Source organism: Sander vitreus, chromosome 11, assembly GCF_031162955.1.
Source record: "Sander vitreus isolate 19-12246 chromosome 11, sanVit1, whole genome shotgun sequence".
NCBI classification, from domain to species: domain Eukaryota; kingdom Metazoa; phylum Chordata; class Actinopteri; order Perciformes; family Percidae; genus Sander; species Sander vitreus.
In genome coordinates, this window is record NC_135865.1 from 14,651,785 (window position 1) to 14,669,949 (window position 18,165).

At 42.2% G+C, this 18,165-nt stretch overlaps 1 protein-coding gene across 10 annotated transcripts in view; it reads left to right on the forward strand.

Moving 5' to 3' along the window:
• The window catches only part of tanc1b (tetratricopeptide repeat, ankyrin repeat and coiled-coil containing 1b), a 103,515-nt gene that overhangs the window by 80,101 nt on the left and 5,249 nt on the right, over positions 1–18,165 (forward strand). For 3 of the 10 annotated variants that reach the window (XM_078261781.1, XM_078261782.1, XM_078261785.1), the window contains 14 exons: positions 280–887; positions 2,883–2,991; positions 3,249–3,371; positions 5,876–6,112; positions 6,211–6,396; positions 6,982–7,060; positions 13,782–13,915; positions 14,162–14,285; positions 14,408–14,583; positions 14,759–14,891; positions 15,674–15,703; positions 15,826–15,917; positions 16,965–17,111; positions 18,030–18,130. In XM_078261781.1, the coding sequence (XP_078117907.1) occupies positions 280–887; positions 2,883–2,991; positions 3,249–3,371; positions 5,876–6,112; positions 6,211–6,396; positions 6,982–7,060; positions 13,782–13,915; positions 14,162–14,285; positions 14,408–14,583; positions 14,759–14,891; positions 15,674–15,703; positions 15,826–15,917; positions 16,965–17,111; positions 18,030–18,130 (2,279 nt within the window). Of the gene's footprint in view, positions 1–279; positions 888–2,882; positions 2,992–3,248; positions 3,372–5,875; positions 6,113–6,210; positions 6,397–6,981; positions 7,061–13,781; positions 13,916–14,161; positions 14,286–14,407; positions 14,584–14,758; positions 14,892–15,355; positions 15,653–15,673; positions 15,717–15,825; positions 15,918–16,964; positions 17,112–18,029; positions 18,135–18,165 lie in introns of those variants that run through there. The other 7 variants (XM_078261783.1, XM_078261788.1, XM_078261789.1 and 4 more) reach the window with 4 other exon arrangements.

Sequence of the window (18,165 nt, forward strand, 5' to 3'; positions counted from 1 at the left end):
GATAGTAAACACTCACAAGCCATCTTTCTTCTGTTTGTCTGGTGTGGTAATAAGGAATACAATTTATATTGCAGAGGTGAGAAAGAGAACACTACTTATTGTTATTCGGGTGTTGAGATTGAATTGGTTCATTTTCTCATCAATATAGGATAATTTGCATTAAGCATGGAAATATGCAGTACCAGTCAAAGGTTTGGACACACTCATTCAAGTTAAAGACACCTTTGACTGGTACTGTAACTTATATGTTACTGACTGTATTTACCTTCTCTTCCACAGGAGATCACCAGCCTTCTGCCCTTCTCCAAGATCTCCCTAGATGACTTTTCCGACAACACAGAGATAAGCAACGACCTCAATGCATATATCCAGTACCGTATCAATGGCAGCAAGGATATCATGAACAATATTAGCCTGAATGGCAAGGCCGACCCTATTACAGTTGGCAAGCTCAGTAGCCACCTGATCTCCCGCAGCCAGGGTTCCTACCTGTATCTTAAGCTCACCCTGGATCTGTTTGAGAGAGGTCACCTGGTGATCAAGAGTGCCAGCTACAAAGTCGTGCCCGTCTCGCTGGCTGAGCTCTACCAGTTACAGTGCAACATGAAGTTTATGACCAATTCAGCCTTTGAGCGCTCACTGCCCATCCTCAATGTGGCGCTTGCCTCACTGCACCCCATGACTGACGAACAGCTGTTCCAGGCCATCAACGCCGGCTTCATCCAAGGGGAGCTGCAATGGGAGGACTTCCAACAACGCATGGAGTTGCTCTCATGCTTCCTCATCAAACGGCGGGACAAGACGCGCATGTTTTGCCACCCTTCATTCAGAGAGTGGCTTGTGTGGAGAGGTGATGGAGAGAGTACTGACTTCCTCTGTGACCCCAGGTCAGTCCTCTGCTTTTTTAGGCAAATGCAGTAACTCAGCAGCTTTCCTTTTGGGCTACTATTACATGACAAGTCTGTAGCATTACAAGTAGACCCTAAACAATCTATAGGAAAGTACAAATTAAGCCATAGTAATAATTATATGGCAGTAGTCAAATTTATTAAATTTAGAAGGCTTTTTATCAAAATATCCTTACAGTAATTTTAAGACTGTGTTGACCAAGTGTCTTGGAACACTGCTTGAAATTCAGCCATTTGTGTACAAATACATGCACACCAGACAACACTCTCATGTTTGAGAAATAATCATGTTGTTTGTCCATGAAGTTTTTACTTGTGGTTCTGAATTAGTTATGCATATGTGAATCATGGCCAAAGTAGACTGACATGAAGGACTTTGTGTAAAGAGTAAGTAGAATGTTTATCAATTCGTGCAGCATAACAAATATCTGAGATGGGGAAGAAATTTTGTTTGAGATGTTCCAGGTATTTATTGTAATCATAACTTTCAACATAACTCTTTGTAGTACAGTCGCCAATGTACTGTATTTCAACTTTTTTAATTTTTAAGTAGCAATCACCAATTCACAAGGACACTACTGACATACAGAGATCCCTGCAGCAGACAGAACAGCTGAGTTCCCATTGAAAAGTCTAATCTAAAGCTAAAGCTAACAAGTAATATTGCTTCTTTAGTCCGGAGCTCTGGCTGTTGGTAGCAATACAGTGGGGTGCCACCCTAATTTAAAATAGCTGGATGTCTAAATTATATGGGATTATTTCATAAAAGTCATGTTATCAGTGTGTATTCATACCAATGTGTCCCTGTTACCTAAAAAGTCGTGTGCATCTACTTTGTATTCCACTTGAGTTTCCAGAGCCAGACTTCAGTCTGTAGAAAATTATCTTTGTTTTCTGCCATGCCCTGTGACACAGGCTTATCTCCTTTAGTAGTGCTACCTTATTGTAATTCTGCTCATCAGTATCACCTCTGCCCACACAGTGATGTCTCTAAATGGACCAGAGCTGAGCTTCATATTCTGGTCATTCACAGCCTTCCAACTCCGTCATTAAAAAACAAAGGCTCAGAAACTGGCACAGGGAATGCACACACAAGCTTGTTGCACTGCCTCTCTGTTTGTTGTGGGACACGAATAGGGAGAATTCTAACCAGATCAAAGTGATCTGCAGTCATGCATGTCCTTTTAATGAAGTTTTGCATTAATTAACGGCAGAGTGTCTGAGTGAAGAAGGAAAGGAGAACCCAGGGGTTTTACACTCTTTCCTACTCTTCAGTGGGGCATTTTCTGCATTTACATCAAACTCACAAAAGGACAGAACAAAATAGTTCTCCATGACAATGCCAAGGTGCTCTTCATGACCAAAATGAGGAGTTTCATTTTAAGTGAGGCAAAAGAACACAAAATGGATCAGATTTACATATAGCAAAAAAATACCATCCAAAGTTTATCCTGAAGCAGAAGACCTGATGAGGCTATAAAATAAGATAAGATAGACTTTATTAATCCCACACTGGGGGAAATTCCTGTGCTACAGGAGCTCAAAGAAAAAAATGTACACACATCAGAATAACACAAATACACATGAAGTAGACATAGGAGAAAAAATATACATAGTATATGTATAGGAAATGGAAAATAGAATATAATTAGTTATAATAATAATTTACACAATAAACAACCTTATATAAACAGACAGTATATAAACACAGATATACAGATAGTAAGGTGCGGATGAATAGAGATGACATATTGCACAGTTGGAGGTAGCAAAGAGTGATAAATAGATAAATGTGCATAGTGCAGGATATTGTCCAGTGATGGCTCATACCAGTGATGGCTCATAACTTTATATCAACATTAAGTTTTCAACAACAAAATGGAGAACTTATGTCTCCAGGTGTTTTGCTGTAATTCTATTTGTTACTTATTCTCTTTTACAGCTGAGTATCCTTTCTATTGTTTCCTCACCCAGGACTGGCCATGCTCTTATGGCTTTCATGCTTTCCCGCCAAGAGGGGAAACTGAATCGTCAACAGACCATGGAGCTGGGGCACCACATCCTCAAAGCACACATCTTCAAGGTACAGCTATGGAAGCTAGACAAGCTTTCTACATTCATCTTTGATTGAAATCCATCCCTTCTAGAAAAGTAATGTTGTTCATTCTCTGTATCGTGTGATTATAAAAAAGTTCACCAGAGGAGAAGCCATAGGATGTGAAGACAGCTTGTTCAACTTAGGTTCATTGACTTTATGTATGTGTGTCTTCGCACATTTGTGTGTGTGTGTGTGTGTGTGTGTGTGTGCGCGTGTGTGTGCGTGCGTGTGCGTGTGTGCAGGGCCTCAGTAAGAGAACAGGTGTGTCATCCAGTGTGCTGCAGGCTTTGTGGATTAGCTGCAGTGCCGATGGCCTTTCTGCAGCCTTGGCCTCCCTGAGGAATCTCTACACACCCAACGTTAAGGTAAAGGTCTTCTCCAGCTCTTCTCCTGTTGTTGTGTGTCAGTTAGACCTGATACAATTAGCCCATTAGCTGATTAGATGACAAAATGGTAATTAATTGAGGATAGTTGATCCATGGCCATCTCTTGTCTGCAAGGCCAAAACCAAATACCATAAACAGGCAGGCCAAAGTGTAAATTAGAGTCAGAGTGAGTTACATAATTTAAATGGATTGTAAAAATATAAAAGCTGAAAACTTTTCTTCCTCACCTCCAAACTGTCCTTATTACTTCTGCCAAGGAGGTCATGTATTCAGTTCTCGGTTTGTCTGTCTGTCTGTCTGTCTGTCTGTTTGTCTGTCGGCCGGATTACGGAAAAACTACTGGCAAGATTTAAATGAAACTTGGTGGAAGTGTATCACGGGCCAAGAAAGAACCCATTACACTTTAGAATGGATGTATCTGCCCCGAATCACAGGGCAGATACACAAATCATTTTTCTCTTTCTTTAACATTAACATTTTGGCTTTTCTTGTATTTCTTGCAATATGTCCCATTTTCCTTGTTGCTTATATGACAATGATACGAACATGTCTCAGTTTATTCATGACAATGATAGATGTAGGATGTATGTGTATCTCATGTTAGCAATGAATATAGACTAGAACAAGTGAAAAGAGTGTGTCTGTGATATAAGACAGTCAGTGTTATGTTAGTTGATTAAAAACGGTTGGATGCCAACCGCTTATTTGAACACAAGAAGAAAAGAAAAGAAGGCAGATACATCCAGGTTGCATTTTTGGCCAACTGTAATATCATTTATATCTTGTAGCGTAATAATATTTCCAGACTAAAACACAGTGATTAGCCTTTTAAGCATTAGATATTTCCCAGGCATTCTTATTCTCATATAAGCAACACGGAAAATTAATAATGTTAGCAGGAAATTGAGAAACGTGAGGAGTTAAAATATCAGCAGATGAATGGGGCACAGAAAGTTATACATGGATAAACTTTTTTTTGTTGGTTTTTTTTGTACCATAAATATGTTTTTACTGTATAATTTATTCAGATATGCAGTTACAGTTTTGACTCCTTGGATAGTGTATTAACGACTTGTTGCTTTTGTTTGGAGCCCCTTCCAGTTTGGTTTTGAGGGGGAGAAAATCATTAGCCTTTCTTAGATTATGTCACAGTGATGTATTCTGGTTTGAAGTGAAATTATCCCACATACTTTCTCAGCGGTTTAATGGTATTCCATCACTTGTTGTCATCCTCATTGTCTATTTGTGAGTTATTGTGTGAAAGTTTAACATCACTCAAAGCGACATTTACAGAATGACCTTGTTCTGTCCTCTGGGGAAAAACAGAGAATTGCTGTTAATTTATTCCAGATTGGATACAACACAAAGCACACAATTTAATTTCCTTTTGTCAGATACTCATTCCGCTCCGTTCTGTTTGACTAAGCATTTATTATTGATTTCCTCATCACGGAAGAGAATAACACACTTAATAAGTGCATTCAGTAGAATGTGACCACTTCATTTTGTGTCTGACCTTTGCTTGGTGAAAAATATCTGAAGCTGAAGCAATAAGAGCTTTTGCATTGAACTGAGCTACAAGGGGAAAATCAAATGTATCTTAGTCTGAGATCTAGATTCTGCTGCTGTTTCAATTAGTTATTGCCCATGGTGTTCACAAATCCTTGAAAGTCATAAATTAGAAAAAAAATGAGCTTAGAAAATTGTTTAATCTTGTTGCACCTGCATTATAACAAACTCCTACCATGTACTTTATTTAAAATGTTAGTCAAGATCAATTTTTTTTTCTTAAGATACCTGTAATGCATTTGTGTAATGTTGTAAATAGTGTAGAATAAATGTGTTTTATCTACCTTTTGAAGGTACTTCAGGGAAATCTTAGGAGAAAAATGAGTGCATAAAAAAATCCACATGATCCTACTAGATATTTTTCTTCATATATGTTTAAAATAATAATTTAATTTAAAATATAATTTTGTCATCCTGATTTTCTTTTTTTTTTTTGCTTTTTGGGTTGATTTTGTACACACAACATATGTTGCATCTCTGTCTGTCCTTTCAGAGGTTTCCATTTCTTTCCCTTTGAGGGTTTTTGGGGATTTTTCCTTATTAGAATGGAGGGTCTAAGGATAGAGGGTGTTGTATGCTGTACAGATTGTAAATACCCTTGAGGCAAATTCATTTTGGATTTGTGATATTGGGCTGTATGCATAAACTTGACTTGAAAATGGTTGAATACAGACAGATTCTTTTTTACTTTGAAATCACAGCATGGCAGCATGTTGTCAGTCTTTTGTTTCCTCATTCAGGCAATTCCATTAATATTTAAAAGTAAGCAATAAAAGAGATATTTTACATAAGAGGGCTTATAAATGCAATCAAATGGAATTGTTTACAGATAATACAAGCTCACAGATAGTAACACTTTGATAACATTGTTCCAACACCAGCTGTCTGTGTTTGCATTTTATTTGTACAATCAGGTGAGCCGCCTGCTGATGCTGGGTGGGGCAAACGTGAACTACCGTACAGAGGTCCTGAACAACGCGCCGGTGCTTTGCGTCCAGTGCCACCTCGGTCATCAGGAAATTGCCTCCCTGCTGCTCGAGTTCGGGGCCAGTGTAGATGTGGTGTCTGAAAATGGCATGAACCCCCTCTGCTTCTCAGCCGCTGCAGGACACTTGGGACTAGTCATGCTGCTCTGTAAGAGGGGAGGCAAGGTGAGGAGCCCACATTTTTAACCCTCTAGTGTTATAAATAAAGATGAGTTAGAAATATCTTTAGGCCAATAAAACTAACCATGTTGTATCCCCACCAGGTTAATCACGTAGATAAGAGTGGTCAGTGTGCACTGGTCCATGCCGCTCTCCGAGGACACCCAGAGATTATCCAGTACCTGCTGGAGCTAGAATGGAGTGCTGAGGGGCAGCAGCAGGACTGCGCTCTGAAGAACAAAGCTCTTCAGCAGGCTTTAATAGCAGCCTCCAGCATGGGACACACACAGGTCCGTCTGACACACATGCACATATTTTAATTTACACACAATCAACCCTCACCAGTCCCCCGAAACATGAAAACAAATGAATGAACCTTCCACATCGAATTTCAAAGAGCAGAGGGAACTATAGATACAATCTGAGCACATATTGTTCTCTGTGATGATAAAGGTTCCAAGTGTTATTCAGCCTTGTATGTCTGAAAGCAGGATTCAGGGATGATCACAGTGCAGTGCCTTTGGCTGCCCAGGTGTGATGCAGGCTCAAGGTTTATTTTGGCTCCCTCATTAGTTGGAATGGGATCCCGAGGCCCGGCTCAGAATAATAGAACTGGGCCAAGCTAAGCTGACAACCCACATGTAAAGTCAAAGTACTAATCAGATTGGACACAACTCACATAACCTCATACAGTGGTTCAGAGACAAGTGGTTCTCTAGTCTGCTGTGTTTAATTTATGTTTTTATTTTTTATTTTTTAAAGTTAGCCCTTTGTTATTCTGTTACAAAATTAGCATGTTGTATAACCTCTTGAAGGTTTATTTGATATATTATGCTGACACTGTATGCCATTAATCTAGGTTTCTTTTTTGGCAGGTTGTGAGAGGCTTGCTGGTGTTGAATAATGAGCATGCTGTGCAAATTGATAGCCACGACACACTGTGGGGAGAGACAGGTATGTTTTCATTCATCTTTTTGCATTACGTGGCTCCCTTGTATCATCACCTGCTGTTTTAGCATTCGGGATCTTGCTGCTGCAATTGCATGCTGCAGTGGAAGGTCTTGTATCTCCCTTCTGCACAGTAATGCTCTCTGTTTGATGTAGAGGTCACTCATCCCAAATGTGTGTGCTTTCTGGTAAAATCATTAGTTATTGTGGCTCATGTGGGTTTCTACTTAGAGTTTGGTCAACACAGCATTTCCTCTGAACGATGATTTTTCAACATGCCGCTGAATTTCAGCTACAGTATCCCCCTTGGTGCTTTATGTTAAGATCCTGCCAACAGTTTGGACATTTTGATGTTACTCCAACATCTTTTCTATACATTGCATTTAGGTATACCAGGGATATTGCTTTAGAATTGCATATAGATTATAATCCATTTAGATCTTGATGTTTACATTTAGCTGTTTATCTTAGATGAACATTTTTTTCTGAGAAAGATGTCTGTGGCGACTGGTAAGTTTGTGCGTCTGCCTTTTTAAAGGTGAGTGATGACAGAAAGTAAGAGCCAGAGTTTGCCATTGGGAGGTATGTTGTGGAAGAAAGAAAAGTCCAGGGAACAATATGAAGTCTAACAGCAAGAAATGGCTGTCAGGTGTAAAACGGGCCAGGAAAGGGTCCAGGCATCATGATTTTTAAGCTATTGCAGAGGTGATGTGGTAATAAATATACTGTATGTAGCTGTACATTATGTGCACATCACTGCACACACCAAGAAGTGGTCATAAGAATAATTATTCACACATGCTGTTTTGTGGTTACCAGTTTAAGTACTAAAGTATTTCTGATACGTTACGTAAGTTTCAGACACATGCACTGTTAGAGCTGCAGTAGTTGTACTTGTGAATGTTTTGAAATGTTGGACACAAATGAAATGTTTGTCTCTCATCTTCAATGTGAGCTTTTGCTGTAAAACTTTAGTGATCCAGAGCTATAAATGTTCAAATCACACCCCTTCTTCTTTGACAACAGTGTTTGATGCTTTTTTGTTTTTTAATAATAGTCTTTTTGTGTCTGTCTCAGTTGTAAGCCAGCAGCATTTAGCAGTAAATGTTTGGTGCAACAGGAATGTAGGTCAGCCCATTAGTGGAGAGGCTGTCCACAGTGTGGCTAACTGGTGCTTGTGCCCTGCTAAATGACTGCAGGACTTCAGACCTTATTACAGTCCTGGGACAAAGAGTCGTCCCTCTGAAATATTCCTTTGTGGAACTGCTGCTCTGTTTCCACTGATATGACTGGAATCTGTGTTCTGGTACGATTGACAAACCTGCCTGCTCGTAGTTGAAAACATCATACATTTGTCCAAAGATTTGAGTTGCATTATAAAACTTGATCTGTAACCTGGACTGACTATTGCTGTGAATAATAGTAATCATACTCTCATAAACATTGGAGCTGCTGCAGTATTTACCAGTCAGCTCTGTTTACAAAGTGGATGTTATATCACAGCCAGCATCCTCTTGGCATGCCTTCTGAAGTAATGAAATATTATATTACAGGTAGCAATAGAAAGAAAGAAAAATAGCACCACTGATCTGAAACAAAGTGACTCCAAAACCCTTGGCATGACCGCATATTCAAATATGCATTTTTCATTTAAAATGAGATCCATTAGCTCATCTGCATTCAGGACATTATGACTAGAATGTTCCTATTTTGTCCACCGGGTCATGCTTGAAATAAAGCTGCAATTTCTGCAGCCGTAAAATGAATATTTAGTGGTGTATTACATGTAGAGATGCAGCATTGTAAAGGAGTTCACTACAGACAGTAAAAATCACTGCTCATGTTGGCTGGATGCAAACAGAAATGATTAGCACTGAGCGATATATTAAATCTTACTTTAACCTAAAATCCCTTTCCTACCATTCCGCATGCAGATTTAATAATCCAATCTGGTAGCAGCCAGGGCTCTGATGTAGAGAATGCCAAAACCGACAAAGTTCCTCCAATATCCCCTTAAAAGCTGCGATTCATCGTTATCTCCCAAAGAATTCTCTGATAACACCCTGTGAAGAAGCAATTCATATTTAAAATTCAATGGTATATTACATCTCTATGCAAATTGAATTGCACATCTGTGCAAGCTCCATCTTTTAAAATCCCCTCTTAGCATTCAAAACTCTTCTTTATGCAAAGAAAGGTAATTTAACTGCACAGAATCATTCTCGTTGTGAGCATACAACAGCAGGATTGGCTCAAGGCAACGCCCAACAAATTCTTGTGTTGCAGGAGTGTAATCTTCTGTAAATTATGTATCATTTTATGATACATTTTGTTGTTTTAACCCGTATTATGTACAGATGAGTATAGATCATCCTCTGGCATTTTGTTAGGCATCTTAAAAATTAATAAATATACATCTTATGGCAAACGAAGTAGCCAGTGGGTACTTCTGTGTATGTTATTCATGTCAGTTGTTGTCATGGCAGTAATCAATTTAAATGATAACATATTTCTTTTATTTGAGTCAGAATATAAAATAATTTTGTAGTGCTGTCAAATGATTAAAATGTTAACTCGCAATTAATCGCACATTTTTATCTATTCTAAATGTCCCTAGATTTCTTTTTGTTCAATTATTTTTTCTCATTTTAATGCTCTTATCAACATGGAAAAGTGGATCGGCTTTGACAAGGGGTCGGAGAATTGCTGTGTGCTTGGCCATCAAGTGGTATTTCAGACTGGACGTGCTGCGATGATAGCTCAGTTCACAACGACAAAACACACAGATCACTTTGGCCATTTGGCAACTTTTAAAAAGTAAACTTTCCATTCAGAATCTTATTGGCATCCATTTTGGCGTCTCGCGCTCGCCATCCACTCAAAACGTAACGTTAGCCTACTACTCTTTGGCCGGCTCGCAAGTCCAAACAAGTGTGTGCGGCGTACCTGTTGTTTTGTTTCCGGTCTAGCTAGATCCGGTGTGGTGTTGTAGTTTTTCTAATGTTACTAGTTGTTGCAACATCATCCATCTTCGTCCGCTTATCCGGGGTTGGGTCGCAGGGTAGCAGCTCCAGCAGGGGACCCCAAACTTCCCTTTCCCGAGCCACATTAACCAGCTCCGACTGGGGGGATCCCGAGGCGTTCCCAGGCCAGATTGGAGATATAATCCCTCCACCTAGTCCTGGGTCTTCCCCGGGGCCTCCTCCCAGCTGGACGTGCCTGGAACACCTCCCTAGGGAGGCGCCCAGGGGGCATCCTTACCAGATGCCCGAATCACCTCAACTGGCTCCTTTCGACGCGAAGGAGCAGCGGCTCTACTCCGAGCTCCTCACGGATAACTGAGCTTCTCACCCTATCTCTAAGGGAGACTTCTGGCTCAGCTCTCTTTTCGTCACAACGGTGCGGTAAATTGAATGTAATACCGCACCCACTGTGCCGATTCTCCGACCAATCTCCCGCTCCATTGTCCCCTCACTCGCGAACAAGACCCCAAGGTACTTGAACTCCTTCACTTGGGGTAAGGACTCATTCCCTACCTGGAGAAGGCACTCCATCGGTTTCCTGCTGAGAACCATGGCCTCCGATTTAGAGGTGCTGATCCTCATCCCAGCCGCTTCACACTCGGCTGCGAACCGATCCAGTGAGTGCTGAAGGTCCCAGGCCGATGATGCCATCAGGACCACATCATCTGCAAAAAGCAGCGATGAGATCCCCAGCCCACCGAACTGCAACCCCTCTCCACCCCGACTACGCCTCGATATCCTGTCCATAAATACTACAAACAGGATTGGTGACAAAGCGCAGCCCTGGCGGAGGCCAACTCTCACCTGAAACGAGTCCGACTTACTGCCGAGAACCCGGACACAGCTCTCGCTTTGGTCGTACAGAGATTGGATGGCCCTGAGAAGGGACCCCTCACCCCGTACTCCCGCAGCACCTCCCACAGTATCTCCTGGGGCACCCGGTCATACGCCTTCTCCAGATCCACAAAACACATGTAGACCGGTTGGGCATACTCCCAGGCTCCTCCAGGATCCTTGCGAGAGTAAAGATCTGGTCCGTTGTTCCACGACCAGGACGGAATCCGCATTGTTCCTCTTCAACCTGAGGTTCGACTATCGACCGAACCCTCCTTTCCAGCACCTTGGAGTAGACTTTACCAGGGAGGCTGAGAAGTGTGATACCCCCTGTAATTGGCACACACCCTCTGGTCCCCCCTTTTTAAAAAGGGGGAACCACCACCCCGGTCTGCCACTCCTTAGGCACCGTCCCAGACTTCCACGCAATGTTGAAGAGGCGTGTCAACCAAGACAACCCCTCCACACCCAGAGCCTTAAGCATTTCTGGACGGATCTCATCAATTCCTGGGGCTTTGCCACTGTGGAGTTGTTTAACTACCTCAGCAACCTCCACCAGGGAAATTGACGACAATCCCCCATCATCCTCCAGCTCTGCCTCTACCATAGAGGGCGTATTAGTCGGATTTAGGAGTTCCTCAAAGTGCTCCTTCCACCGCCCTATTACCTCCTCAGTTGAGGTCAACAGCGTCCCATCCTTACTGTACACAGCTTGGATGGTTCCCCGCTTCCCCCTCCTGAGGTGGTGAACGGTTTTCCAGAAGCACCTTGGTGCCGACCGAAAGTCCTTCTCCATGTCTTCTCCGAACTTCTCCCACACCCGCTGCTTTGCCTCTTTCACGGTAGAGGCTGCAGCCCTTCGGGCCCTTCGGTCCATTGCATCTGCCTCCGGAGTCCTCTGGGATAACATATCCCGGAAAGACTCCTTCTTCAGTCGGACGGCTTCCCTGACCACCGGTGTCCACCACGGTGTTCGTGGGTTACCGCCCCTTGAGGCACCTAAGACCCTAAGACCACAGCTCCTCACCGCAGCTTCAGCAATGGAAACTTTGAACATTGTCCACTCGGGTTCAATGCCCCCAGCCTCCACAGGGATGCACGAAAAGCTCCGTAGTTGTTGCAACAGCCTGTGAAAAAAACAACAAAGTTTGCTTGGCCAAAAAGAACGTTAATCTCGCGATAAAAATTTTTTTTCCTGGAAAAGATGTTCTTTATTCTCACACCAAGTGACAAACACCTGCATTTTACTCTAAGCGCTGAAACCAACCCTGTTAACTGTTTTCTGATGAGAAGATATGTCTCTAGGGGCTTTATTTATCAGCGTTTTGTAGAAAAGATTCTTTATCCAAACTACCCTGCGTGTAAACAGGAAGCTGAATTAACTTTCCCTTTTATGAGCTGCGGAAAATTTAGCTCATGTCTTGTCACTAATTTCTGTCTTTCAATGTGAAGCAGTTAAATGTAAAAGACAACATTTCAGGTAATATAATTTAGCCTGGTAGTGAAGTGGTGGATAAGGACATTATTATGTATTTACTTTGTAAAGCTGTTTTATCAGACAGTGATTCAGAGTCTTCTCACTACACTGTCATGGTAGCTTTAAAGGCGGGATACAAGAGGAGGCAGAGAGTGGAGACAAGGCTGATGAATAGCTTACAAAACACAAGATACGATAAAATAAAATAAGGAATGCTGAGATGCTCTAGTGTTAAGAAAAGTGTTTGTGTAAATACCTTTAACTTAACATGAGCATATGGGAATGGCACTAAGCATGGGGAACTTCTAAGAATCAAATGAGTTATATTAAAACAGGAGTCACTTTCAAACATCAACAAACTGCACAGCTGTTGATAGTTTGTTCAGTGTAACCCTGGTGTAATCCAGCATCATCCCAGGTGTTGTTAATGTTGCTCCCTGGAGCCCTAACATAGGCTAAGTTTAGCTGCTCAGTCATTGTTCTTCACTGTGTGGGAGGATATCCATATTTTGAGCAGATGGAGGGTGGGGTTGTTTGGCTCTGATGACTGTTCATCCAGATGGATGATGTCAGTCAGATATGGAGGATCAGCGGCACCTTAAATCTCTCCGAGGTTAATGTGAGAGCAGAGCAGTTGCGATTCTTACGGTGGATCTTACTCTGTTTTGACAACCAGCGCTCATTTAAGACCGGCCCATCTGCTGCCATACGTCAGCAGCAGCCAATAAACTGTAAGCATTGAACATTTCAACAATCTGTCTTTGTTTTCTTCAGATGCAAATACAAGCACAAATTATTTTTATCTTTTCAATAAATACAAATTAGACACAGTTAATTCCATTTAATCGTGTTCTGAAAAAAGATACAAAATATAAACAAGAATGGGTGTTCAACATAACTTTTTGACTTTGCCGTCTGATGTTTTGTCTGTTAATGCATACAATGACTGGATTCTCATCTCTCTATACAAGGCCCAGGGAGCTTGAGGCAGGAATTTAATGAGTTTAATAAGCATAACATAATTGTCTGTTTTAACACTCAATTAGCACCAAACATCAGCCTGCTTTTCTCTACTCGTCTTTGAACAATAGGAGGGATTCTGAGATTGCAAACACTATTTATATCTGAGCCTTTCCTTTTCCACATGCTTGGGTTACTAAAGAACCGGGGATGTCACTCATGCGCAACACAAGTCTGTGTGCTGTACATGTTATCATGTTCACTAATGCTCTTGCTATACAGTGTCCTCTCTGGCTTAGGGTTGTTAAGTGGACTGGTTTAAATTCCACTCTTATCTCATCACTGTACTGTATTCTTACCTTAACTTGTTCCTTTGAATAAAGAAGTCAGGCCTACATCAATCCTAACATTTCCCCTTTCCTCCTCTCTTTAGCCTTGACGGCAGCAGCAGGCAGGGGGAAGATGGAGGTATGCAGCTTCCTGCTGGAGCAGGGGGCATTGGTGCAGCAGGTCAACCGGCGGGGGGTGTCTCCTCTATTCTGCGCTGTCAGACAGGGACACTGGCAGGTGAGACACGCTGAGTGGCTCTTTTGTGCCGGACAAACTATCCCTCTGTATCCACAGCAACCACACTGCTTCAAACTACAAGTCACACTTTAATTTAATTGTTATCCAGTTTAGGTTTTATGTCCTGCCCTTACAGCTATCTCTGGTCTAATTGTTTCCTGACACAGGGTCATGGTCCCTGTGTGAGCTCTGTGCACCTGGATGTGTTTGATGTCTGTTCTCTGACTGTTCTTGTCTGTTTCCTAGATTGCAGAGCTACTGTTGCAGCACGGTGCTGATATTAACATCAGCGACAAGCAGGGCAGGACCCTACTCATGGTGGCTGCCTGTGAGGGTCACCTGAGCACTGTAGAGTTTCTGCTTTCTAAAAGTGAGCATTCAGTCTCATTCACCAGGAAATTACAAGGCAGGGAATACCCGTTAGCTGGATGTATTAGATTAGCGGGAGTGTGTTGATAAGAAGTGTTTATTGACCATTGTTTGTTTCAAAAGGTGCATCTTTGACTTCGATGGACAAGGAGGGACTGACACCCCTGAGCTGGGCATGTTTAAAAGGACATAAGAACGTAGTGCAGTTTTTGGTGGAGAAAGGTGCGGTCATCGACCATACGGACAAAAACGGACGAACTCCGCTGGACCTCGCTGCCTTTTATGGAGATGCAGAGATTGTAAGTGAAATTAGTTTTAACACCACAACACACACACACCAACACCACCATTCATGTAGCCTTAATTGAGAGCATCCCTTGGCCATTATTCAACACATACCGTTCTGCGTTAGGCCAGCACGTGACTGTCAACACAGTGTTTATGAGTTTTTTAACTGTTGGTGCACTCATGTAGGTCCAGTATTTGGTGGAGAGAGGAGCAGTGATAGAGCATGTGGACTACAGTGGGATGAGGCCTCTGGACCGGGCCATAGGCTGTCGGAACACGTCGGTGGTGGTGACTCTGCTGAAGAAAGGGGCCAAGCTGGGTAAGCACAATGCTTTTGTGTAAAAGCTACTGGAAATGTAGAGCATGTACATGTATGTACCTTTGTGTGCAGATACTCAGTGCTGTAAGTTGACCACCTAGTCAGCTGTTACTCCTGTGGCCTCTAGAAGCAGTCCGCGGTCTGCTGAGTTCTTTCACGTCTTAGTAAACACTGAGAGACTCTCAGTCTTTTGTTTTGCCTCTATGTCGAGCTTGTTTCCATCTTGCTCAGTATCTCATGGTACTAAAAAATAAGATTAGACTAATTTTGTGGAATGTTGTGGAAAAACCGTTTCCATTCCTGCTTTTCACTCACTGTTCTGTGTGTGTGTGTGTGTGTGTGTGTGTGTGTGTGTGTGTGTGTGTGTGTGTGTGTGTGTGTGTGTGTGTGTGTGTGTGTGTGTGTGTGTGTGTGTGTGTGTGTGTCATTCCTTTCTCCCTCATGTGCTGCTTGGCTAATTTAAGAATGTGACTTATCACCTAAATGACATTCATAGAGCTATCTGGGTCTGCAGCTTATCTTCAGTGCACTCTGCTGTCACAGAAAAAAAAGTAACGGGCAGAACCTTTATTTTCTTCAGCACAGTTCACACTGCATAGCCTACATTTACTGCTGAAAACAAGGCCATTTCAAATTGAGTGACACATAATTGTACATTGTCACAATACACTTTGTAACACTTTTTCCTTTTACTACAAATGGCTACTCCTGCTGTTGCATGACCTCTTTTCTCTTCACTGTCTCCCTCCTAACGCTTTCTTAACTGCCTTCAATAAACTAAGGCTACAGAACGTCACCTTACGATCGATCAGGTACAATCTTTAGGTAACCTTACCTTGTACCAATTTCCAGAGAATACAGTGACCATCTGTTGGCACCAGGAACAACATAAAACGCTTCTTTCTACTTCTCTCTTTCCCCTCTACACCCACAGGGAACGCTGCGTGGGCTATGGCTACTTCCAAGCCTGATATCCTGATCATCCTCCTTCAGAAGCTGATGGAGGAGGGAAACCTACTTTACAAGGTAATGTGCAACTAGCAAAGAAATTGCTTACTTTCAATTGTAAAGAGCACTTTCCTGTCTGAATGAAATGTTTCATGTTCCTAACCTGCTTAGCTGTACTAAAAGAAGCCAATATAGCTTATATAGTTATCAAATGATGCAGACTGATCTCATGAAGTGGCATATGTATGACACACCAATTCGTATGCCATTATTGGCATGTTATCAAGACGCATACTCGTTTTTTTAGCGTGTTTATCACGCCTCCATTGACTTACATTACCTTGCTATTGCGTGTGAATTGACGCCGTAGCGAAAATCTGCGTAGGGAGGTTGGTCGGGGTGAAGCCTGGGTAAAACACAGGACTTTCACCCAGGAGAGCGGGTGTGTCCCGCGTGTGATGTTTTTTTTTTCCATGTTTGTTCTTTTCCTAAACCCAACCCCGTTCTTCTTTTACTAAACCCAACCCACGTGACGTTTCCTAAACCCAACCTTAGCCTCGCGATAACACGTAGCCTTGCGTTTACACTGTGACGTTGCAGACTGCCGTCCGCTGTATACAGCGCAAACATACATGCGGATAGCTCAAAATGCATACAGATAACACGGCACTTGGCTTTAGGAAAGTGGCGTGTATGTTTACGCAAAGTCATGATATCACGTTGAATGTCATGTTTTCTTATACTGTATAGAAGTTAAAAAAGCACTGACCAATTAATTTAGTTCAGCACAACAATGGCCCGATTACCATCCTTTTCTAGCTCTGTTAAATGCAGAAAATGAATAGTGTATGTTCTGCACCACTTACCAAAGAAGCAATGATCGATGCCTGACATTTAACAAATTGAGTTTGTGGCAGAAAGGACAAACCTTTCTGCTGTTACGTGTTGTGTGTGTGTTATTTGCCAGCGTTGTATGTGTGATTGATGAGAAGGGAAGGTTCGAGCCGGAGAACAGCTATTGTGGGAGTATCTGGTGAATTCCTTTGCCCTGCTTCTTTCCCCCACATGTTCCTTCTGGTCCTGTCCTCTTCCTCACTGCATATTTGCCCTCCATGTGTCTTTCAGAAAGGGAAGATGAAGGAGGCAGCCCAGAGGTACCAGTACGCCCTGAGGAAGTTTCCTAGAGAAGGCTTTGGCGATGACCTGAAGGCATTTAAAGACCTGAGGGTCTCTCTGTACCTTAATCTCTCCCGCTGTCGCAGAAAAACCAACGTAAGCCTCTCAAGAGACACTTTTTTCCTTTTGTTCCTCAGCCAGTGCTGTATTTTTAGCGTGATCCTTTAATGACTTTAAATAAGGCCTTTCACTCACCGGAGTTTTGTCAGTGAGTAATGAATATGATGGGGCATCATTAAATGGATATTTAGTGAGATAGACTTTTTTCCTGGTAAGTATCCCCAATTGTTTAAAATGTTTGAGCCAAAAAGATAAGTCTGGGACTCCAGCATGTGAAATGATTTGAGCATGTGTGGGCAGGGGAAGCTTGTTAGTGTTCAGATGGTAGCGGGGCAGAGTTGGGGAGAAAGCTACAAGCGCACTGGGCACTGCACTCAATCTCCTCAAATCTTCTTGTGAAACAATCTCAGTTCCTGCATGTGCCAGCCTGCTCCCTCAGCCAGAGTTTAACTGTGCCGGCCAGTTTTCTGTTAGAGTTTTTACCCAATGATGAATTGAATGACTATTTGAGGTGGACTGGAAATTTAAAAAATGACAGTATAATGGTAATTTAAGCTGTTCTGTCTTTGACTTGCTGGATAATTGTTTCTGCAGAAAAGCTCTTCATAAAAGTTAGTTTACATAAGTATTAGTCTAGTCATATATGTTAGTCATAAGTCTAGCAGGCAGACTTATGTTGCGAGCCAGCTGTTGATTACATGCCACAAACTAACAGGGGATCCAAGCAAAACTGGCATCATGAGGTTGTCTGTTTCTACAGCACCTGTGGTGCCTGCCAGTTATTTTATCACTTCACACAGGGAGCATAATTGCTGGAGAGAGCCATTTAGTTTTAAAATACTGTTATGTCCCAAGACATAAGCGTGTATTCTGTATATTCAGTGATCAAAACTTAGCCACATGTGCTTGATTATCAACTGATTAAATAATTTATTGATTTTGCTACTTTTGTAGGATTTTGGGATGGCTGAGGAGTTTGCAACAAAAGCGCTGGAGCTGAAACCCAAATCCTATGAGGCCTTCTATGCCCGCGCAAGAGCTAAAAGAAGCAGCAGGTAGACTATTCAGCACAGCTCCAGAACAGCTCATG